This window comes from Salmo salar, chromosome 17, assembly GCF_965601325.2.
Source record: "Salmo salar chromosome 17, fSalSal1, whole genome shotgun sequence".
Classification (NCBI taxonomy): Eukaryota; Metazoa; Chordata; class Actinopteri; order Salmoniformes; family Salmonidae; genus Salmo; species Salmo salar.
In genome coordinates, this window is record NC_138307.1 from 5,823,815 (window position 1) to 5,842,806 (window position 18,992).

At 41.0% G+C, this 18,992-nt stretch overlaps 1 protein-coding gene across 7 annotated transcripts in view; it reads right to left on the bottom strand.

Annotated features, from left to right (window-relative positions):
- Positions 1 to 7,775, bottom strand: part of LOC106575234 (activin receptor type-2A) — a 42,776-nt gene extending 35,001 nt beyond the window's left edge. For 3 of the 7 annotated variants that reach the window (XM_014151617.3, XM_014151614.3, XM_014151616.3), the window contains exons 1-2: positions 7,384 to 7,773; positions 6,628 to 6,772 (exon numbers count right to left, since the gene is read on the bottom strand). In XM_014151617.3, the coding sequence (XP_014007092.1) occupies positions 6,628 to 6,772; positions 7,384 to 7,437 (199 nt within the window). In that variant the 5' untranslated portion in view covers positions 7,438 to 7,773. Of the gene's footprint in view, positions 1 to 6,627; positions 6,773 to 6,865 lie in introns of all 7 variants that reach the window. The other 4 variants (XM_014151615.3, XM_014151612.3, XM_014151613.3 and 1 more) reach the window with 3 other exon arrangements.
- Between the last annotated feature and the right edge of the window lie 11,217 nt (positions 7,776 to 18,992).

An 18,992-nucleotide genomic window follows, 5' to 3' on the forward strand; every position in this document is an offset into this window, starting at 1 on the left:
ACTGTCAACACTTTGTATTCAACACTTTTATAAGCCATAAAATGCACGTTCTTCCTATTTCCACTCTGTGCTACAACAAGCACTGCAGCAGTAATGAATGAGCATCTATAGGCTTGCGTTGCTGTTATTATTAGCGGCTTGGGTCTTTGTTAATATCAAGGAATATTTCACTTTCTGTGTTCATAGGAGTAGCAACATTAATTTGTGCATGAAGCAGAAATAATGCGGTGCGACTTGAGTTTCCATCATCTGGAAGACGGTGTCCCTTTTTGGTCAGTGTCAGTGGAGGAAAAGGAGAGCGGAGGGATGTTGAGAGGTGGACACTCAGTCTGCTGCTCTCTACCTCTGGTGAGAATGAATGACCATCAGATGCAGGCACCATCAGCCCAGTAAAACAAAAAAGCTAATTATTTAAATGTATACTCACTCAGCTGTGTTTCACAAGTAATACAACAACCGATATATTACTAGTGTGATAATATAGCCTACCTCAAATATAATTTTTAAAAATGGCCCGAACAACAATGCATTGGCAGGGCAGTTCATGCAAAGCCAATATGCGGTGATAAGTATAGTTTATAGTCTACAGTTTACTGCACAAACCTCATTGCTTATTGGTTAATATTGCATATGCTTACGTTTCTTAAGTCATGTTAAAAAAAAAAAATCTAACCGGTAGATCTCGGCTTGCATTTAGTGGTTTTCCTACTAAATTCAATACATTTTTGAATATTGTTGAATTCAGTTTTAATGTTTGGATTCCGTGATTCTGTCCGCATCACAGATTTTATAGGGCCCTAATTATTCAGGAAGGTCACAAGAAGAAAACTGGGACACAGTGCCAGTCAACTCCAGCAGCTCCTTAAACTGTGAGCGACCAAAATATTGCAGATGAGAGAAAGACTTTAACCCAAATAACAAACTGTAAAAGTTTGGAACGAGTTCAACATTTTTGGACATGTGAAGAACTTTAGTGCAACTCCCCTTGCTTCTCAAAAACTGTGCTAGCTAAGATGTTCTCCAGCTGTGCCATCCATCCATCCATCCATCCTGAAGCCTGGACCTAATGGAGCCTGTGAGGGGAAGGGGGAGACCTAGGCCTGCTACATCTGTCTGGCTTCATCATTTCTCTAGTCTGGTTTGGGTTGCTGGTGGTTGACAGTGTCAACATGAGCCCTGGTAGGGGTGGGAGCATGCTCTTTTTCACTAACTGACACGGTGAGGAATGCCTGGGCTCCACTCTGGGGCCTCCAGGGTTCCCTGGAGACTGGTGAATCCGAGGGACGCTAGCAGACCTGGGTTCAAATAGTATTTGGCCTCTTGAGAATGCTTTGAGTGTTTACTTTGAGCCTGCCTGGAGTATATGAAATGGAGTGGAGTTTGCATTTAGGGGACTATTCCATTGGCCCTGATGCACCAGGCAAGCTTAATCAAACACAGATTAGGCTTGAATGATTTCAAATATTATTTGAACCCAAGTCCAGACTCTAGAGAGCGAGGCAGCAGGTAACCTGAACCGGATCCAAAGCCTGGAAAGGAATGGGCCATGGGCAGGCAAACGACAGCATCTGAGCGGTTTATTATTCCACACCGAGGACACCAAACCTCAACCACTTCAGTCAGTCAGAGCAGAGTTTGGTTTCAGTTTTAGTAACACAACTAAAGTCCAGCAGAGCATGTCTGTATTACTGTACATGACATGTCAAGATGAGTGTGATTCAATTATAGTGCTGTTGCTTGGCTTTGGTGAAGCCAACATAAGTCATTACACATTTTTGAGCTGAGGGTTTAAGCGACTAGAGCTACTTTACCCTCAGCATATGGCTGTGTAGCCTAACCTCTTTAGCCTTGTTTTAAAGAGGATCAAACTCTACATGGGCCTTTGTCCCAAATCAGAATCAAAGGACTGTTTGAGGCTACACCATTTGAATTCTTTATTGAGCGTCACACTGCAGTACATTCTTCAGGGTCTAGGGTATGCATATTTACTGTCCTCATAATTCCTACTCACTTCAGTATACAAACACCCACGTTTAGTGACAGATATTCAGGTTTAACACAGAACGAAAGATGCAGATGAAACAATGTAAATATGTAAGTTGGCCAGAATAGTTAATACTTTTACATGTCACCAAACCTTGAAAATATAACCTTGACAGTATTTCCCCTAGGATTTTTTCAGCAGTGGCAAAGGTAGAAGGGTAGCTGTTCGCATAGACTTCCAGTCATTGAGCCAATGACTATCCCTTTAAAAGCACGTCTCAGCTGCTAAATTAATATAGTGGAAACACTGCTTGACCGACCAACTGTAAGGGCAGCAGAAGCTTTCAAAAGCAGACAGCATACAGGATTATCTAGGCAGCTTGCTCCCCAGTGAGGATTCTGCATTTAATTCCATATAGTCTCAAGTCAGCAAGTTGTAGTCTTTATTAAATGAGACAAAGATGCACGAGGTCCACCACCACCAGACAAAAACATATAGACCCCAATGAAATGAGGACCAAGTTAAAATAACTTTACATTAAGATATGTATGGCACCTTTTCTCATTTATGGTGTTATTTTGCATTTCCAGTATAGGCCTAGAGGTTATGTGATGCCACAGTATGACAAAACAGTGGCACAACACTCAAATGAAAACAGTACAGGTCAGGATGGTATTTCCCATCTAAGATACCATATATTGACAGTGGGTACTTAGCTGGCAAAATGTAGGGTGTTAGGTGACAGGAGAAACAACGGATGCTATGCGTAATCAAATACACTTTCACTAAATGTCTTCGTTAAAATACATAAAATCATTTGAAAGCATGAATGTGGAAGTTAACCATGTCTAAAAATCCCAATAATGTACGTTTTATTTACGTGATGAGCCCAAATGTAAAGTGCCGTGCTGAAAACAGTCAAATCTGTGGGACAGCCTTCATGAAACCCCTGTGCTCATATTTGTTCTTTGCCATAGGTATTACTCACTCTTCCAGAGTAAGATTAATGTGACATTGTATTGCCAACAAGTATGGGAACGTTCTGAGGGTGTTTTACGGTCAACAGACGTCCTTGGACTGAAATATAAGGTTAAATGTTTTTTCTTCGCTTCGGTCATTCAGATGTTTTCAGAGACACTAAAAAACACAACAGGTTACAAAGTAGAGCTTTGTATCTACATTTTGGTGTATGGGGTGTCAGAGATAAGTCAAAATTCACATTTCGCCACCTGTTCTCATGACAAGATGCTAGCTAGCTGTATGAGGGAGTATGTTGGCTTGACGCCATTCGCTGAGGTAATGCTCTGTGCGAGAGGCAGCGCTGCTCTGCAGTGGCTGTATCAGGCTTTCGTTTAGGAAAATGTGGCGCTGAACAAAGTGACCCGGGGAGATTTAAATTTAGCGGTCATTGGGTGCATAACCCATTTTTTAAAATATATTTAACCTTTATTTAACTAGGCAAGTCAGTTAATTAGGGCGTCCACCCACGGTGATCAGAATGACAGAAATTGCATTTAAATTCTGGTAACGCATCTTAACAGAACATGCAACTCATGTAATAAACAGCCAATAAAACATTCTTTTCAAACATTTGCCAAAATGCAATTCGCAGGAAAACACCATTCTAAACAGCGCACCTGATGGCGCTTCCATATGTGACATAGATTAAACTATCTGTTAGAAACTTACAAAAACAGTGAATCTAAAGACGCAATAACTAGGATGGGTTGCCAATATGACTAGGATTGTGCCTTTGGCTTCTGGACAACAAAATAAAGTTTAAATGAAATAAATATGCTAAAATAAATAATATTATTCAAAATGCTTCACCAGAAAGCATGACTTAGCCGCAGAGGAATCGAGAATCATTAGCTTCTTAAAAAAAATAAAAAAAATAATACCTGTGTATTGTCTCAAATCACAAGCTCCTAGGCCTACGCCTATTTGCGGCTGTCAGTGACAAGCATCTAAAATGTGTGTGAAAATGTGACTTGAGTATAATTTAAAAAGGTGCACTAAGCTGTGAAATGTCTTTTCAATAACCAAAAATATTGTATTTGCAGCTGGTGTACAAAAAGTAAAAAGACGCAACAAAAATAAACAGGAAGCGTAGAAATAGTGCACATAGAACAGATCTATTGCTTCTTAGACTTGCTTTCAATGAGAATGACATATCTATATACTTAAATTTCTATGTGAATTTGGTCAGGTAGCCCAAAAAGTTACATATTGCAGCTTTGAAATGTTGCGACAAGAAGAGGGGTGTGTCGCGAAGATATAGGTGATGATTTGTTCCACGAAAATGTGCGTATGAAAATCATTACCAGCACGCAGAACAGTGGAAATGGTTGGATATATTGTAAGCTTCCTCAAACTTGAAACTCATGCGCCGCCTATGAAGTCTTTATAAAATAATTGCCTCCCAGTTTCCATGGTCAGATTTTTCTTATAGGCAGCTTTGAAGCAAAGTAAGACATGCCTCATAATATGAAATAAAACATTCAGGTTTTATCAAATACATGCATAGAGTACCCGTCAAAAGTTTGGACACACCTACTCATTCAAGGGTTTTTCTTTATTTTTACTATTTTCTACATTGTAGAATAATAGTGAAGACATCACAACTACTAAATAACACATATGGAATCATGTAGTCACCAAAAAAGTGTTAAACAAATTTAAACCAAATGTTATTTGTCACATGCGCCAAATACAACAGGGCCTTACAGATGAGAGCCAGTTTCATCATAGCGCTTAATGGTTTTTTCGACTGCAATTGAAGAAACTTTAAAAGTTCTTGAAATTTCCAGGATTGACTGACCTTCATGTTTAAAGTAATGATGGACTGCAGTTTCTCTTTCTTATTTGAGCTGTTCTTAACATAATATGGACTTGGTCTTCTACCAAATAGGGCTATCTTCTCTATACCACCCCTACCTTGTCACAACACAACTGATTGGCTCAAACACATTAAGAAGGAAAGAAATTCCACAATTTAACAAGGCACACCTGTTAATTGAAATGCATTCCAGGTGACTACCTCATGAAGCTGGTTGTGAGAATGCCAAGAGTGTGCAAAGCTGTCATCAAGGCAAAGGGTGGCAGCTTTGAAGAATCTCAAATCTAAAATATATTTTGATTTGTTTAACACTTTTTTGGTTACTACATGATTCCATGTGTTATTTCATAGCTTGATTTCTTAGTACATAGTAAAAATAAGGAAAAACCCTTGAATGAGTAGGTGTCCAAACGTTTGACTGGTACCATAAATATGCACACACATGCAGCCACGTAATCATTTTTAAAGTTAGTTTGATGTGTCTAGCTTAAAAGGTTTAAGAGCAGAAACGTAAAAAAATTATAAATCCCATTTAAGTGAATGGAACTGGGAGGCTAATTGGGAAAACAATTCCCAATAAAAAAAAATTAAAAATACATTTGGTATTGCTTTATTAAATTGTTACAACCTCCCAGTTCTGCATAAAACATCAATATATGTTAACAATATGACCATTTTACTTTAAATGAATGGGCTTAACATGCTGTATTTCTTCAATTGTGCACATACTAATTAGCATATTACATATATACCTTGCATAAAGTAGTATAACAAGTTGCATTCTAATTTCATAAATTAGTTCATATTTTTACACAATCTCAGTTTTGCATAAAGCATGATCATTTGTTAATATGACCAACTTACCTTAAATTATTGGTCTTATGTTACTGTAATTATGTACACCGTACGGTCTCATTTGCATATTAAGTGCAACATTTGCATAATACTGCATTTTAATTTAATACAATTTATTTGAATCATCTCTGTTCCACACCAGCCCTAAAAATGTAATAACAATATGACCACCCCATCTTATTGAGAAAAAAACATGTTGAATGTAAGGATCCAGACAGGTGATTTAGTGCCATTATTGACTAGGGATTAACATTGACCAGCCACAACCTTTTGACCTTTTCCGATCACTTGAAAACAAGATCTCAGCAAAGGTAAGTCCTATCCTCATGAAATAAAGTGTTGTTTTCCTGAGAAGCTTCTATATGACAAGGAATACAAAGTATAACACCATAACCAGTTTCAATTTGACCCCTAACACTCCACAAAATGGTAGATTGCTTAGCTAAGTATGTGATTTATGGCTAGTTCCCCTCAGATGATAGCACCATGGATGCTTCTTCATGATTTTCTTTGTTTTGTCAGTGGTCTTGGCGCACTGGAAATGTAATGCTGCACACACTGAGGAAAAGGCATATTCCAGGTATATCCACACACAGTGATTCCTCTTACATTACGAATCAACAGATACCTTCCCACTTATACAAGGCCCTGACTGAGAAGACACCCAAGTGCATTAAAGTATTCAATCCCTATTACCGCTGTTGCACAGCCTGTTTGCCATGCAACAAATTGCCTATTTACATTACAGGAGGTGTCAGTATACTTGTTAATGAGAAAGACAAACAAATCGGATCTCTGTTCAAGCAAAGTGTAATAAACTTTAAAACGAGGCAAGTGTCACTGTCAAAAGCCAAGGCGCATTGTATCATTGACTGTGTACAGTAGTACAGTATTTCTAACACAACCATACATACAAAGCCAGTTATTTTACCAACAGATATCCACCCACCTGAGGAAAACGAGATGAGAAAAACAGCAAACGCCAGCTCGCTAGCGGCTCCCATTTTCAATCCAATTGAAATCCTTTTATTTCCGGGAAATAAACACAACACACAGCTGCAAAGGTTTGCTCCTCCACTGTGTGTTATGAAGGTCTGTGCAACAAAAACAAAAAAAGACAAAACGTAACTAGCCAGCTAGTTTGCAAGCTAGTATTGTCAACAACATAGTGTGGTATTGACACTGACTTTCCAGCTGACAGGTGTTTGTTGAGAAGACCCAGTCCAAAATATCCACTGGCCAGCCAAGAGGCTTGCTACTACGTTACACCGTTGAAGGTCCTGACGAATTATGTCCACAAATATGGAAGAGGTGATACTTGTGTAGCTAGCTAGAGACTACAAAATGGTTTAAACCATAGCTATTGACTGACTTGTTGCAGGTTGGTCTAACGTTAGTTAGCATGTTACAGTACTACTAGTAGCTAGCAATATTACTAACGATTTCCAATTGTTTAACATTGTTATTTTACCTAATTAGACTAAACCAGGTAAATTTAGCAACAATCTCATGGAACATAGCTAATTAACCCTCAATCTTAAAATGTGTACGTTAGCTAGCATCAGGTAGTTTAAATGACACAGTTTTCTAGTCATCGTAAATTATCTAACGTTAGCTAAATAAGACGTTTCAATACACCGCATGTCGTGGACTAACGTTATATTTGATACATCTAATTTCTTGGTCCTCACAACGCTGTCTTCACCTTCCAAAATGTAACGTTTATGCTAGCGCATAATCCGATTCCAAACAGAAACATTGTATTTTCCCTTCCCAATGGATTGCAACGTGTTCTGTCCGTTGACTTTTGCGAGCTAGTTATGCATTCGGTAAAAGCTGGCAAGCAGTGTCTGTAAAAATCGTATCCAATTGCAGCTTTGGAGCAACCAAGATTTAATCAGAAACGTCGTTGGGAAACACACATGAGATCAACAGTTAATTCGTTTAGTCAACACGCTGCTGTCAAATCATGAGCGTATCCAAGACAAGAACGGCAGTACAGCATTTTCCCAAGCGTGCAGTATTCTCAACGTTTTCCTCTTCTGTGACCAGTGCCACAGTTTCAAGATGGCGTTTGGTGAGGATTGTCTTTGTTTTTTTCTTTACTCCACCCTCAGACCCCTCCCCTCCGTTTACTCGAACCCCCTCTTATCAAATCGAAAGCGAGCTCGGGCAGCCTAAAGATGACTGGAATCCAATCAGAGAGAAAGAGAACCATTCATATTTGGGATACATCTCAATAGCCTAGTTGATTCCTCCTTTTATGTCCTCTCCTTCATCTGCTCAGATCGGAAAACATTTGATAAGTGAAATAAATATGATGTATTCTTAAAGGAAGGTGTTTTATCTGTCCTGTTCATTTTCAGATCAACCCATAAAGGAAGAGAGTCAAAGTCAAAAAGAAATATATCCCCTAGCTGACTAAACTAAACTCCATGAAGCAATTTTCCCAGTAAGCAAAATATGTTGAAAATATGTCTTAGATGTATTTTCCAGATGTCGACGTCAGGTGTGTTTTAGGTGCAGAATGAAAAGTGAAAGACGTATTTTCCGTAAGTAACAAATACGTATTTCCCGGATGTCGAAAATACATATTTAACAGACGTTGGAAATATCTATTTTCCGGATATCGAAAATACGCCTTTTCTAAACATCGCAAATACATATTTTGTGGACATTAAAAATACATATATTCTGGATGTGAAAATACATATTTTACGGACTTAGAAAATACGTATTTTCCTGATGTTGAAAATACATACGCCTTTTCTAGACATCGAATTTTTTTATTTTGTGGACGTTGAAAATACATATTTTAAGGATGTTGAAATCAGGTGCATTTTATATGCTGAATGAAAGGTGAAAATAGATATTGATTCTATGGCCAAATTTCAACTGCACATACAGTACCAGTCAAAGTTTGGACACACCTACTCATTCAATGGATTTTCTTTATTTTTACTATTTTCTACATTGTAGAATAATAGTGAAGACATCAACACTATGAAATAACACATGGAATTATGTAGTAAACATAAAACTGTTCAACAAATCAAAAAATATATATATATTTGAGATTCTTCAAAGCAGCCACCCTTTGCCTTGATGACAGCTTTGCACACTCTTGGCATTCTCTCAACCAGCTTCATGAGATAGTTACCTGGAATGCATTTTAATTAACAGGTGTGCCTTGTTAACAGTTCATTTGTGGAGTTTCTTTCTTTCTTAATGCGTTTGAGCCAATCGGTTGTGTTGTGACAAGGTAGGGGTGGAATACAGAAGATAGCCCTATTTGGTAAAAGTCCATATTATGGCAAGAACAGCTCAAATGAGCAAAGAGAAACGACAGTCCATCATTACTTTAAGACATGATGATCAGTCAATCCGGAGAATTTCAAGAACTTTATTCAAGTGCAGTTGCAAAAACCATCAAGCGCTATGATGAAACTGGCTCTCATGAGGACCGCCACAGGAAAGGAAGACCCAAAGTTACCTCTGTTGTAAAGGATACATTCATTAGAGTTACCAGCCTCAGAAATTGCAGCGCAAATAATTGCTTCACGTAGTTAAAGTAACAGACACATCTCAACATCAACTGTTCAGAGGAGGCTGCATGAATCAGGCCTTCATGGTTAAATTGCTGCAAAGAAACCACTACTAAAGGACACCAACAAGAAGAAGAGGCTTGCTTTGGCCAAGAAACATGAGCAATGGACATTAGACCAGTGGCAATCTGTCCTTTGGTCTGATGAGTCCAAATTTTAGATTTTTGGTTACAACCGCCGTGTCTTTGTGAGATGCATAGTGGGTGAATGGATGCTCTCCGCATGTGTGCTTCCCACCGTGAAGCATGGAGGAAGAGGTGTGATGGTGTGGGGATGCTTTGAAGGTGACACTGTCTGTCATTTATTTCGAATTCAAGGCACACTTAACCAGCATGGCTACCACATCATTCTGCAGCTATACACAATCCCATCTGGTTTACGCTTAGTGGGACTATCATTTGTTTTTCAACAATGACCCAACACACCTCCATGCTGTGTAAGGGCTATTTGACCAAGAAGGAGAGTGATGGAGTGCTGCAACAGATGACCTGGCCTCCACAATCACCCGACCTCAACCCAATTGAGATGGTTTGGGATGAGTTGGACTTCTGACCCACTGGGAATGTGATGAAAGAAATCAAAGCTAAAATAAATCATTCTCTCTGCTATTATTCTCACATTTCATATTCTTAAAATAAAGTGATGATCCTAACTGACCTAAGACAGGGAATTTTTACTAGGATTTGTGAAAAACTGGGTTGAAATGTATTTGGCTAAGGTGTATGTAAACTTCCGACTTCAACTGTACATCTATGTTTGGGCCAAATCAAAGCCGGTCTGAATCGGACCAAATTTGAACCAATTATAGACGTCTGTGTTTGGGCCAAATATTGGCCTATCCGGACTGGACCAAATCTGAACCAATTATATACCTTTACTGTATGTTTGGGCCAAATAAAGGTCTGTAGACGTTTAAATCAATGCCGGTCCAGACGAGACAAAATCTGAACCAAATATAGTCGTCTCCTTGGACGTTGAAATCAAGGCCGGTCCGGACTGCTCCAAAAAAAGACGTCCAGACAGGACCAAAAAAAAGACTTCCAAAAGATGTCATCGTTGGTAAATGCTTAATGGGTTTTGATGAACTCCACCAGGAGCGGAGACAAATATTGTCTATTATATTGACAAGATATTTGAGTGACCGCTCTAACAATGGAAATACATGTCTTCAAAGATGGAAAGCAAACGGGAGGAGGCAAAATCAGGTGTGACCATTCAAGCCAATGAGAGGGCAGATACACATGTGAACGCATGTGAACAACAGGCCATAGAGATATATGGAAGACTCATCTTTGTATCTGTGCCATTGTAGCATTTGTGACAGCATGGACAATACTATTTTAAAACTGTCAATTTTCTTCTTCATCAATGGCTGATTACTCCCAACTCATAGTAATCCCCACCCAAATGACTACTTTAAAATGGTGGAAGCCCTCAATGGCAATGTCCATGCTCAAACAGGTTATATCCATGATGAGTCCTCTATTTATGACAGGCAAAACTCAGATACTGTATAAAGTAGTTTTTTATTTTTCTTCAAAGTTGCCAAAGTGCCACGTGTGTCCACTTATATCAGTGCATTCGTAACAACCTAACCATTATAAAACGTCTCTTCGATCAAATACGCCTCACGTAGCAAATTAGCAATTACAATATTTGTTGACCAAATTCAACACTCTCATTGACCTCCATGCAACTTCTTCTTCTTTTTTTACCAGCAGTTGGCATCCAATATGTTGCATTACAGGTTGCAAATGAACTATAGTTGTGATACAAAAGGGGAAATAGGAAAAATGTAATTTAAAATGTAATATATATTTTTAATTACCCTATCAACTAACCCTACACTCATTAAAACCCACCATCTTATTCCACTACTTTAACCCTATCTGATCCTAACCCAGGACAACGACCTGAGAGGACGGGACACTACCACTCAACACACCCTGTAACTCTTCTGAAGTCAACTCTCGTAAACCCCAAGTACTTCTCTGCAGCTGCCACCACAACATCTATTTCAAACCAAATCAAACCAAATGTTATTAGTCACATGCGCCGACTACAACAGGTGTAGACCTTGCAGTGAAATGCTTACTTACGAGCCCCTACCCAACAATGCAGTTTAAAAAAATATATATGGATAAGAATAAGAAATAAAATTAGCAAGTAATTAAAGAGCAGCAGTAAAATAACAAAAGCAAGACTATACACAGGGGGGTACCGGTACAGAGTCAATGTGTGGGGGCACCGGTTAATTGAGGTAATATGAACATGTAGGTAGAGTTATTAAAGTGACTATGCATAGATAATAAACAGAGAGTAGCAGTGGGGGTGTAAAAGAGGGGGGAGGGCAATGCAAATAGTCTGTGTAGCCATTTGATTAGTTGTTCAGGAGTCTTATGGCTTGGGGGTAGAAGCTGTTTAGAAGCCTCTTGGACCTAGACTTGGCACTCCTGTACCGCTTGCCGTGCGGTAGCAGAGAGAACAGTCTATGACTAGGGTGGCTGGAGTCTTTGACAATTTTTAGGGCCTTCTTCTGACACCGCCTGGTATAGAGGTCCTGGATGGCAGGAAGCTTGGCCCCAGTGGTGTACTGGGCCATTCGCACTACCCTCTGTAGTACCTTGTGGTCGTAGGCCGAGTAATTGCCATACCAGGCAGTGATGCAACCAGTTAGGATGCTCTCAATGGTGCAGCTTTAGAACCTTTTGAGGATCTGAGGACCCATGCCAAATCTTTTCAGTCTCCTGAGGGGGAAAAGGTTTTGTCGTGCCCTCTTCACGACTGTCTTGGTGTGCTTGCACCAGGTTAGTTTGTTGGTGATTTGGACACCAAGGAACTTGAAGCTCTCAACCTGCTCCACTGCAGCCCTGTCGAAAAGAATGGGGGCGTGCTCGGTCCTCTTTTTCCTGTTGTCCACAATCATCTCCTTTGTCTTCATCACGTTGAGGGAGAGGTTGTTGTCCTGGCACCACATGGCCAGGTCTCTGACCTCCTCCCTATAGGCTGTCTCATCGTTGTCGGTGATCAGGCCTAACACTGTTGTGTCATCGGCAAACTTAATGATGGTGTTGGAGTTGTGCCTGGCTGTGCAGTATTGAGTGAACAGGGAGTACAGGAGGGGACTGAGCACGCACCCCTGAGGGCCCCATGTGTTGAGGATCAGTGTGGCGGATGTGTTGTTACCTACCCTTGCCACCTGGGGGTTGCCCGTCAGGAAGTCCAGGATCCAGTTGCAGAGGGAGGTGTTTAGTCCCAGGGTCCTTAGCTTATTGATGAGCTTTGAGGACACTATTGTGTTGAACGCTGAGCTGTAGTCAATGACTAGCATTCTCACGTAGGTGTTCCTTTTGTCCAGGTGGGAAAGGGCAGTGTGGAGTGCAATAGAGATTGCATCATCTGTGGATCTTTTGGGGCGGTATGCAAATTAGGGTTGGTCTAGGGTTTCTGGGATAATGGTGTTGATGTGAGCCGTGACCAGCCTTTCGAAGCACTTCATGGCTACAGACGTGAGTGCTACTGATCGATAGTCATTTAGGCAGGTTACCTTAGTGTTCTTGGGCACAGGCACTATGGTGGTCTGCTTAAAACATGTTGGTATTACAGACTCGGACAGGGAGAGGTTGAAAATGTCTCTGACTACACTTGTCAGTTGGTCAGCGCATGCTCGCAGTACACATCCTGGTAATCCGTCTGGCCCTGTGGTCTTGTGAATGTTGACCTGTTTAAAGGTCTTACTCACATCTACTGCGGAGAGCGTGATCACACAGTCTTCCAGAATAGCTGGTGCTCTCATGCATGTTTCAGTGTTATTTGCCTAGATGCGAGCATAGAAGTAGTTTAACTCATCTGGAGGCTCGTGTCACTGGGCAGTTCTCGGCTGTGCTTCCCTTTGTAGTCTGTAATGATTTGCAAGCTTTGACTCCTTCTGAAATATGTAACTTTTCCAAGCCGAAATCTCTTTGTAGCATCCTCGAGAGAGAGAGAGAGAGAGAGAGAGAGAGAGAGAGAGAGAGAGAGAGAGAGAGAGAGAGAGAGAGAGAGAGAGAGAGAGAGAGAGAGAGAGAGAGAGAGAGAGAGAGAGAGAGAGAGAGAGAGAGAGAGAGAGAGAGAGAGAGAGAGAGAGAGAGAGAGAGAGAGAGAGAGAGAGAGAGAGAGAGAGAGAGAGAGAGAGAGAGAGAGAGAGAGAGAGAGAGACATGCTAAGCCCTGTACTCCCTCCACTTGAAACTCAGTAAAACCTCCAGTCAAGAAGCCAGCCTCCCAAAACCAATTTTGTTTAAAACCCTCTTTCTTGGGCTTATTTTCATGGACAGATTTTGGGCAGAGTAAAACCTCTCGCTTCCGACTATATCAATTCACCCAAGGTCAATACTTCAACATTTTAATGATGAAACGCTTACCTTGTAACTATGTTTGTCCTCTGTAGTTGCGTGCCTTTTTCGTTTGCTGAAATTCATACTTTTTCAATAAACGTTAATCAAATATTACCACAGACTGCTTCCTTGTTGAGATTCAATTGCCACATGCAACACGTTTATTGAAAAAGTATGGATTTCAGCAAAAAAGAAAGGCACGCAACTACAGAGGAAAAGGCACGCAACTACAAAGAAAGGCATGCAACAATTTCTTAAGTACTGATGTTGGGCGAATTGATGTAGTCGGAGCTGAATTCCACAAAGGCTGGTCTCTGCTCCACTTCCTTCACCATGGAGTGGAGTTTAGACAGCTAACCCCCCTGGAGTTGATTGGAAAATCAATGGTAGTGGAGCAAGGAAAGGTGTAGGCCTACCATAAGCAGGATCATGTTCTTTACAATTTCATGATGGTGGACTGGTGGATACTGATATGTGGTGAAAGAAGTCATCAGAGCCAGATGTGCTGTGCTTGCATGAGCATTTGTCTCATGACCACAGCCTCCCGAGGCTTATAATAGTGTTCCCATTGTATTTCCAAAAAAATCTAATCAAATTGTATTTGTCACGTACCCAGTTTACAGCAGGTGTAAACAATGCATTGAAATGCTTATTTATTAACATACAGTGTATGTGAGTAATATGGGAAGAGGAAAGGATTGTGTATGACTGAGTTCATTTACCCATAAACCCTGTGTCTCAAGGCAATGAATGTATTTGCCTCCTGCATGTTGGTAGCTGAAGGATTTATCTGACTGCACAAGGTGATCTATCAGGCTAAATTGGTTTTGATGGATTAGGCTATGATTAATGTACTCAGGCAACAGTGCCCCCCTCCCCTCTCTCCCCCACCCCTCTCTCTCCCTCAACACACAAAGGCATCTGCTATGTTGTACCCATTCTACTTGTGTGCTACTGTAACACATAAGGCTCAGTGTTTGGGATAGTTGGAATTCTTTGATGTCAACAGTGATTTGTCATAGTGAGGTTGTCATACCTACACAAATATAACACCGCTGTGTATTAGGTACTTTGTTGCCAGGAAAAATACAGTAGCATTGTGTTGTAGGAGCGCTACAGTAGCCAGTAGAAATACCTTTTAACATGAAGTATTTGGATTATTATGGATTATTGCTCAAGTGTTTATTGTTCTGGTTTGAAAGATTCTGACCCAATAGGTCATAGGCACACGCATGCACTTAAATTTGGGATGTGTTCTCACTCCCAATCCCAATCTCTGGCTGCATAAGAGACTGTAATTGGACTAGAGCAGCGTATCCTAATTACATGAGGACTAGTTCTTAGGTAAAAACGCCAAGAGGTCACACAGGAATTCAACTATGACCCAACTGGGCAGCTATGTCCTCCTGCTGTTACGTAGTATGCTCAGAGTACAATGTGAGGTGAATAGAGTATGGATGTCCTCCTGCTAATGTTACAGTAGGGCCACTGGTTTGAGGACCCCCATTGTACACCTAGAACACTTTCTTTGTCAGTTGTAGTCAAGCAGCAGTCTATATAAATGTATGTCAAGAGCACAACCGGAACCAACAATTTAAGATTTGAAACAATTCCACATGCCAAATGGGCCAACCGCCAAACAAGGCCAGGGATCTTGGCACAGGAGAGATTACAGTATGCCACTAAGATAAATTCTCTCCCACCGCTCTCACACACACACGCACAGAGACACACACATTTGTTTTACTATCCTTGTGGGGACCAAACAATTGATTTCCATTCAAAATCCTATTTCCCCTAACCCCTAAACCAATTTTTTTATTAACCTTTATTTAACTAGGCAAGCCAGTTAAGAACAAATTATTATTTACAATGACGGCCTACACCGGCCAAACCCGGGCGACGCCCTATGGGACTCCCAATCACGGCCAGTTGTGATACAACCTGGATTCAACCAGGTTGTTTGTAGTGACACCTCAAGCACTGAGATGCAGTTCCTTTGACCGGTGCGCTACTCGGGAGCCCTCCCTAACCCCTAACCTCTAACCATAATTGTAACCCTAAACCTAACTCCTAAGCCTAAAATAGCCTTTTTCCTCATCCCCCACTTGTCCAAATATTCCTTGTTTTAATATCTTTGTGAGAACTTCTCCACAAACCTTGGATACTTCTCCTTCCTATAACTTACCAAGTTCACCAACACCCTGTATTCCAGTTTGGGGATATTCTCTTCCTTTTAAAATAAAAAAAATAATGTATTTGAAGGATGAAAAGGAAGGACAGCCTTCAGAGTTGGCTGTTTGTTTATATTTAGGTTTTTGTTAGGGAATGTGAAATTCTTCATACAGCACGGTACTGCTCTGACAAACTGTCTGCATTCCTATCCCTAGCCTAGAGCTTGCTATATAAGCCATGTGTGTGTAATAAAAGTAATCACTTGAGAAGGGCACTTGCCAATGTCCTGGCTTGTTAAATTATTTTATCCAAAACATTTAGGGAGAACAAATTAGCTTCAGTAGTGTGGAATATAGCACCCTTACAGCCAGTATGAACAGGCCAGTATTCAATAGCGAGATATGGAAATTTGATCTGGAAGTAAACTGAATATATGTCGCTTAGTTACTGCCTTGTAATGCCCACTGACGACGTTGCTAAATATTAAAGTCAAAGACTGTAGCTCAGTTGGTAGAGCATGGTGTTTGCAACACCAGGGTTGTGGGTTCGATTCCCACGGGGGGCCAGCACAGAAAAACATTTTTTATGAAATGTATGCATTCACTACTGTAAGTCACTCTGGATAAGAGCGTCTGCTAAATGACTAAAATGTAAATGTAAATGTAAGTGGTGACAGGATGTCCGTTTGGATCAGAAGCAGATTCTAAACAGCTTAATCCATTGACACACCTGATCTTATTCACACCTGGTAATTGTTGCCACCTGCCTGCGGCTGATTTCTGCCAAAGCCATTACTATCCTATAGTCCCAGGCCCCAGGATAAAATTGTATAGGATTAGATGGAGTACATTGTGTAAGGCTAACAGCCTTTTCCACATAGCATAGTCAAGTTGTCCTCCTTTCCTCCGTCTTTCACATCACAAGTATCTTTTTCCCCTTTCTTTTTTCTCTTCTTGAGTAGAGGAGCAATGTGCGGGAAGGAAGAATAGAATAGTATATCCCATAGGAAAATGTTATTTGAAATGAAGTACAGGCATAGGCTACATGGCATAGAGATAACATACATCACAAGACATATAGGCTGCATCCTACTGGCACCCGATGTGTCCCAATTGACACCCTATTCCCAACCAAGTGCACCGCTTTTGACCAGGGCCCATAGGGTTATATAGGGAATAGGGTGTCATTTGGAACGCAGTATTACCGTCCTCATAATCTCATTAGGAAACAAAATCTCCTGTAACAGCATTACACATCCAGCCATTGCATATGATGATGCTAGTTAGTTAGGTTGTTCGTGATTGGCATACTGCAAGTATGTCCTTAAATGTACGTACAGAGCAGGCATGTGCCTCACTTCAGCCTCTCCAGCAAAGAGTGGACTGGACACTTATGCAGCAACAGTTTTCAGTGAATATCTCGGGAGTGATTTTTAGAGGCCTCGTACTCCACTGTCTGATTAAGTTGACACATAATAGCGACTTCAATTTCAGCGTCTCAAAAAAACATTTTTTGCTTGGTTTTCTGATTGATGTTTTGTTGACATCGGGCTTACAGGCTACCTACCATACGCAGGAGATTGGTGGCACCTTAATTGGGGCGGACGGGCTCGTGGTAATGGCTGGAGCAGAATCACTGGAATGGTATTGAAGACATCAGACACATGGTTTCCATGAGTTTGATGCCGTTCCAATCGCTCCGTTCCGGCCATTATTATGAGCCGTCCTCCCCTCAGCAGCCTCCTGTGACACCATACTACAATACTAGGTTTATTAAATCATTTTTTTGTGCGTGCTACATGTTTCACACATACATGTCTCACACCTACACCGAGCAAACCATCCAAAATAGTTATTATGGTATTTCTGGGTCTCTCTTTCCCCTATTTGTCAAAGCAGGCAGAATCTGTTTCTCCTCTACACCAGCACTCCATGGCGCTTGACATGAGTGATGGTATCATTGACAGCTTTGCTCCTCATCCCTGTAAGAGGGGCGGGACTGCATCTGAAACCCAAAGCCTATGTGGATGCTGTCCCAATTCCTGCTTTTATCTGGCACTGCTCTCCTCATGTCCTTACATGAACCCAGACACCATCTTTCTCTCTCTCCACCTCTCTCTCTCTTTCTATCTCTCTCTGCCTCTCTCTCTCTCCCTCTCCATCTTTCTCGCTCTCTCATTCTCTCTCTCTTTCTCTCTCTCCCTCCACCTCGCTCTGTCTCGCTCTGTCTCTCTCTCTCTTTCTATCTCCCTATCTCTGCTTTCTCTCTTCGTCTCTCTCTTCTCTCTCTGCTTTCTTTCTTTCTTTCTTTCTTTCTTTCTCCTTCCTTCCTTCCTTCCTTCCTTCCTTCCTTCCTTCCTTCCTTCCTTCCTTCCTTCCTTCCTTCCTTCCTTCCTTCCTTCCTTCCTTCCTTCCTTCCTTCCTTCCTTCCTTCCTTCCTTCCTTCCTTCCTTCCTTCCTTCCTTCCTTCCTTCCTTCCTTCCCTCTCTCTGTCCCTCTGTGCAGGGAGGCATTGATGAACATGCTCAACATTAAAGCTGGCAAGCTCAGTGCTTTTTAAAGCAAAGCATGTATTCGTGTCTCTTTAATCTTAACCTGCCCAGCATTAGCTACTGTTGCCCCTGTTGCACTCTAGATAGACAGGCAAGACATATTTATTTACCAGGCATTGCCAGGACAGGCAGGGATAAATGATTGCAGGCATTATATCTGTATCAATATAAGGCTTTTAAAGTGTTTCAATTACCTAGACTTTTTCCTGGTACAGTGCGAAGATCTTCCCAAAGAATCTGATGACACATTTTTCGATACGACTAGAGTTTTGAGTCGAGAAGGATTTTACTCTTGAAAGCACAAAACTGTTTGTGTGTACACAATTGTGTGAGCATTGGAGCACACTTTCCAAGTTGGCCATTTTTGCACAGCCACTGTCATTTCAATTCACTCCAAAATGTACCAGAAACAAGTTGATAGGGGTCAACGGATTCTCAGCATCAGTTCATGCCATCTTCTTCTCGTCTTCATCTCTTTATGCTTTCTGTTCCATCGCCATTCATGGCATCAAGGGATTTTACTGTAAGGCCATCCATCAGGTAGATGAAGGCCTACCCACCCATAGGCCTATTCACCTTTTAATTCAACCTGTCTTTATTAGAACAAA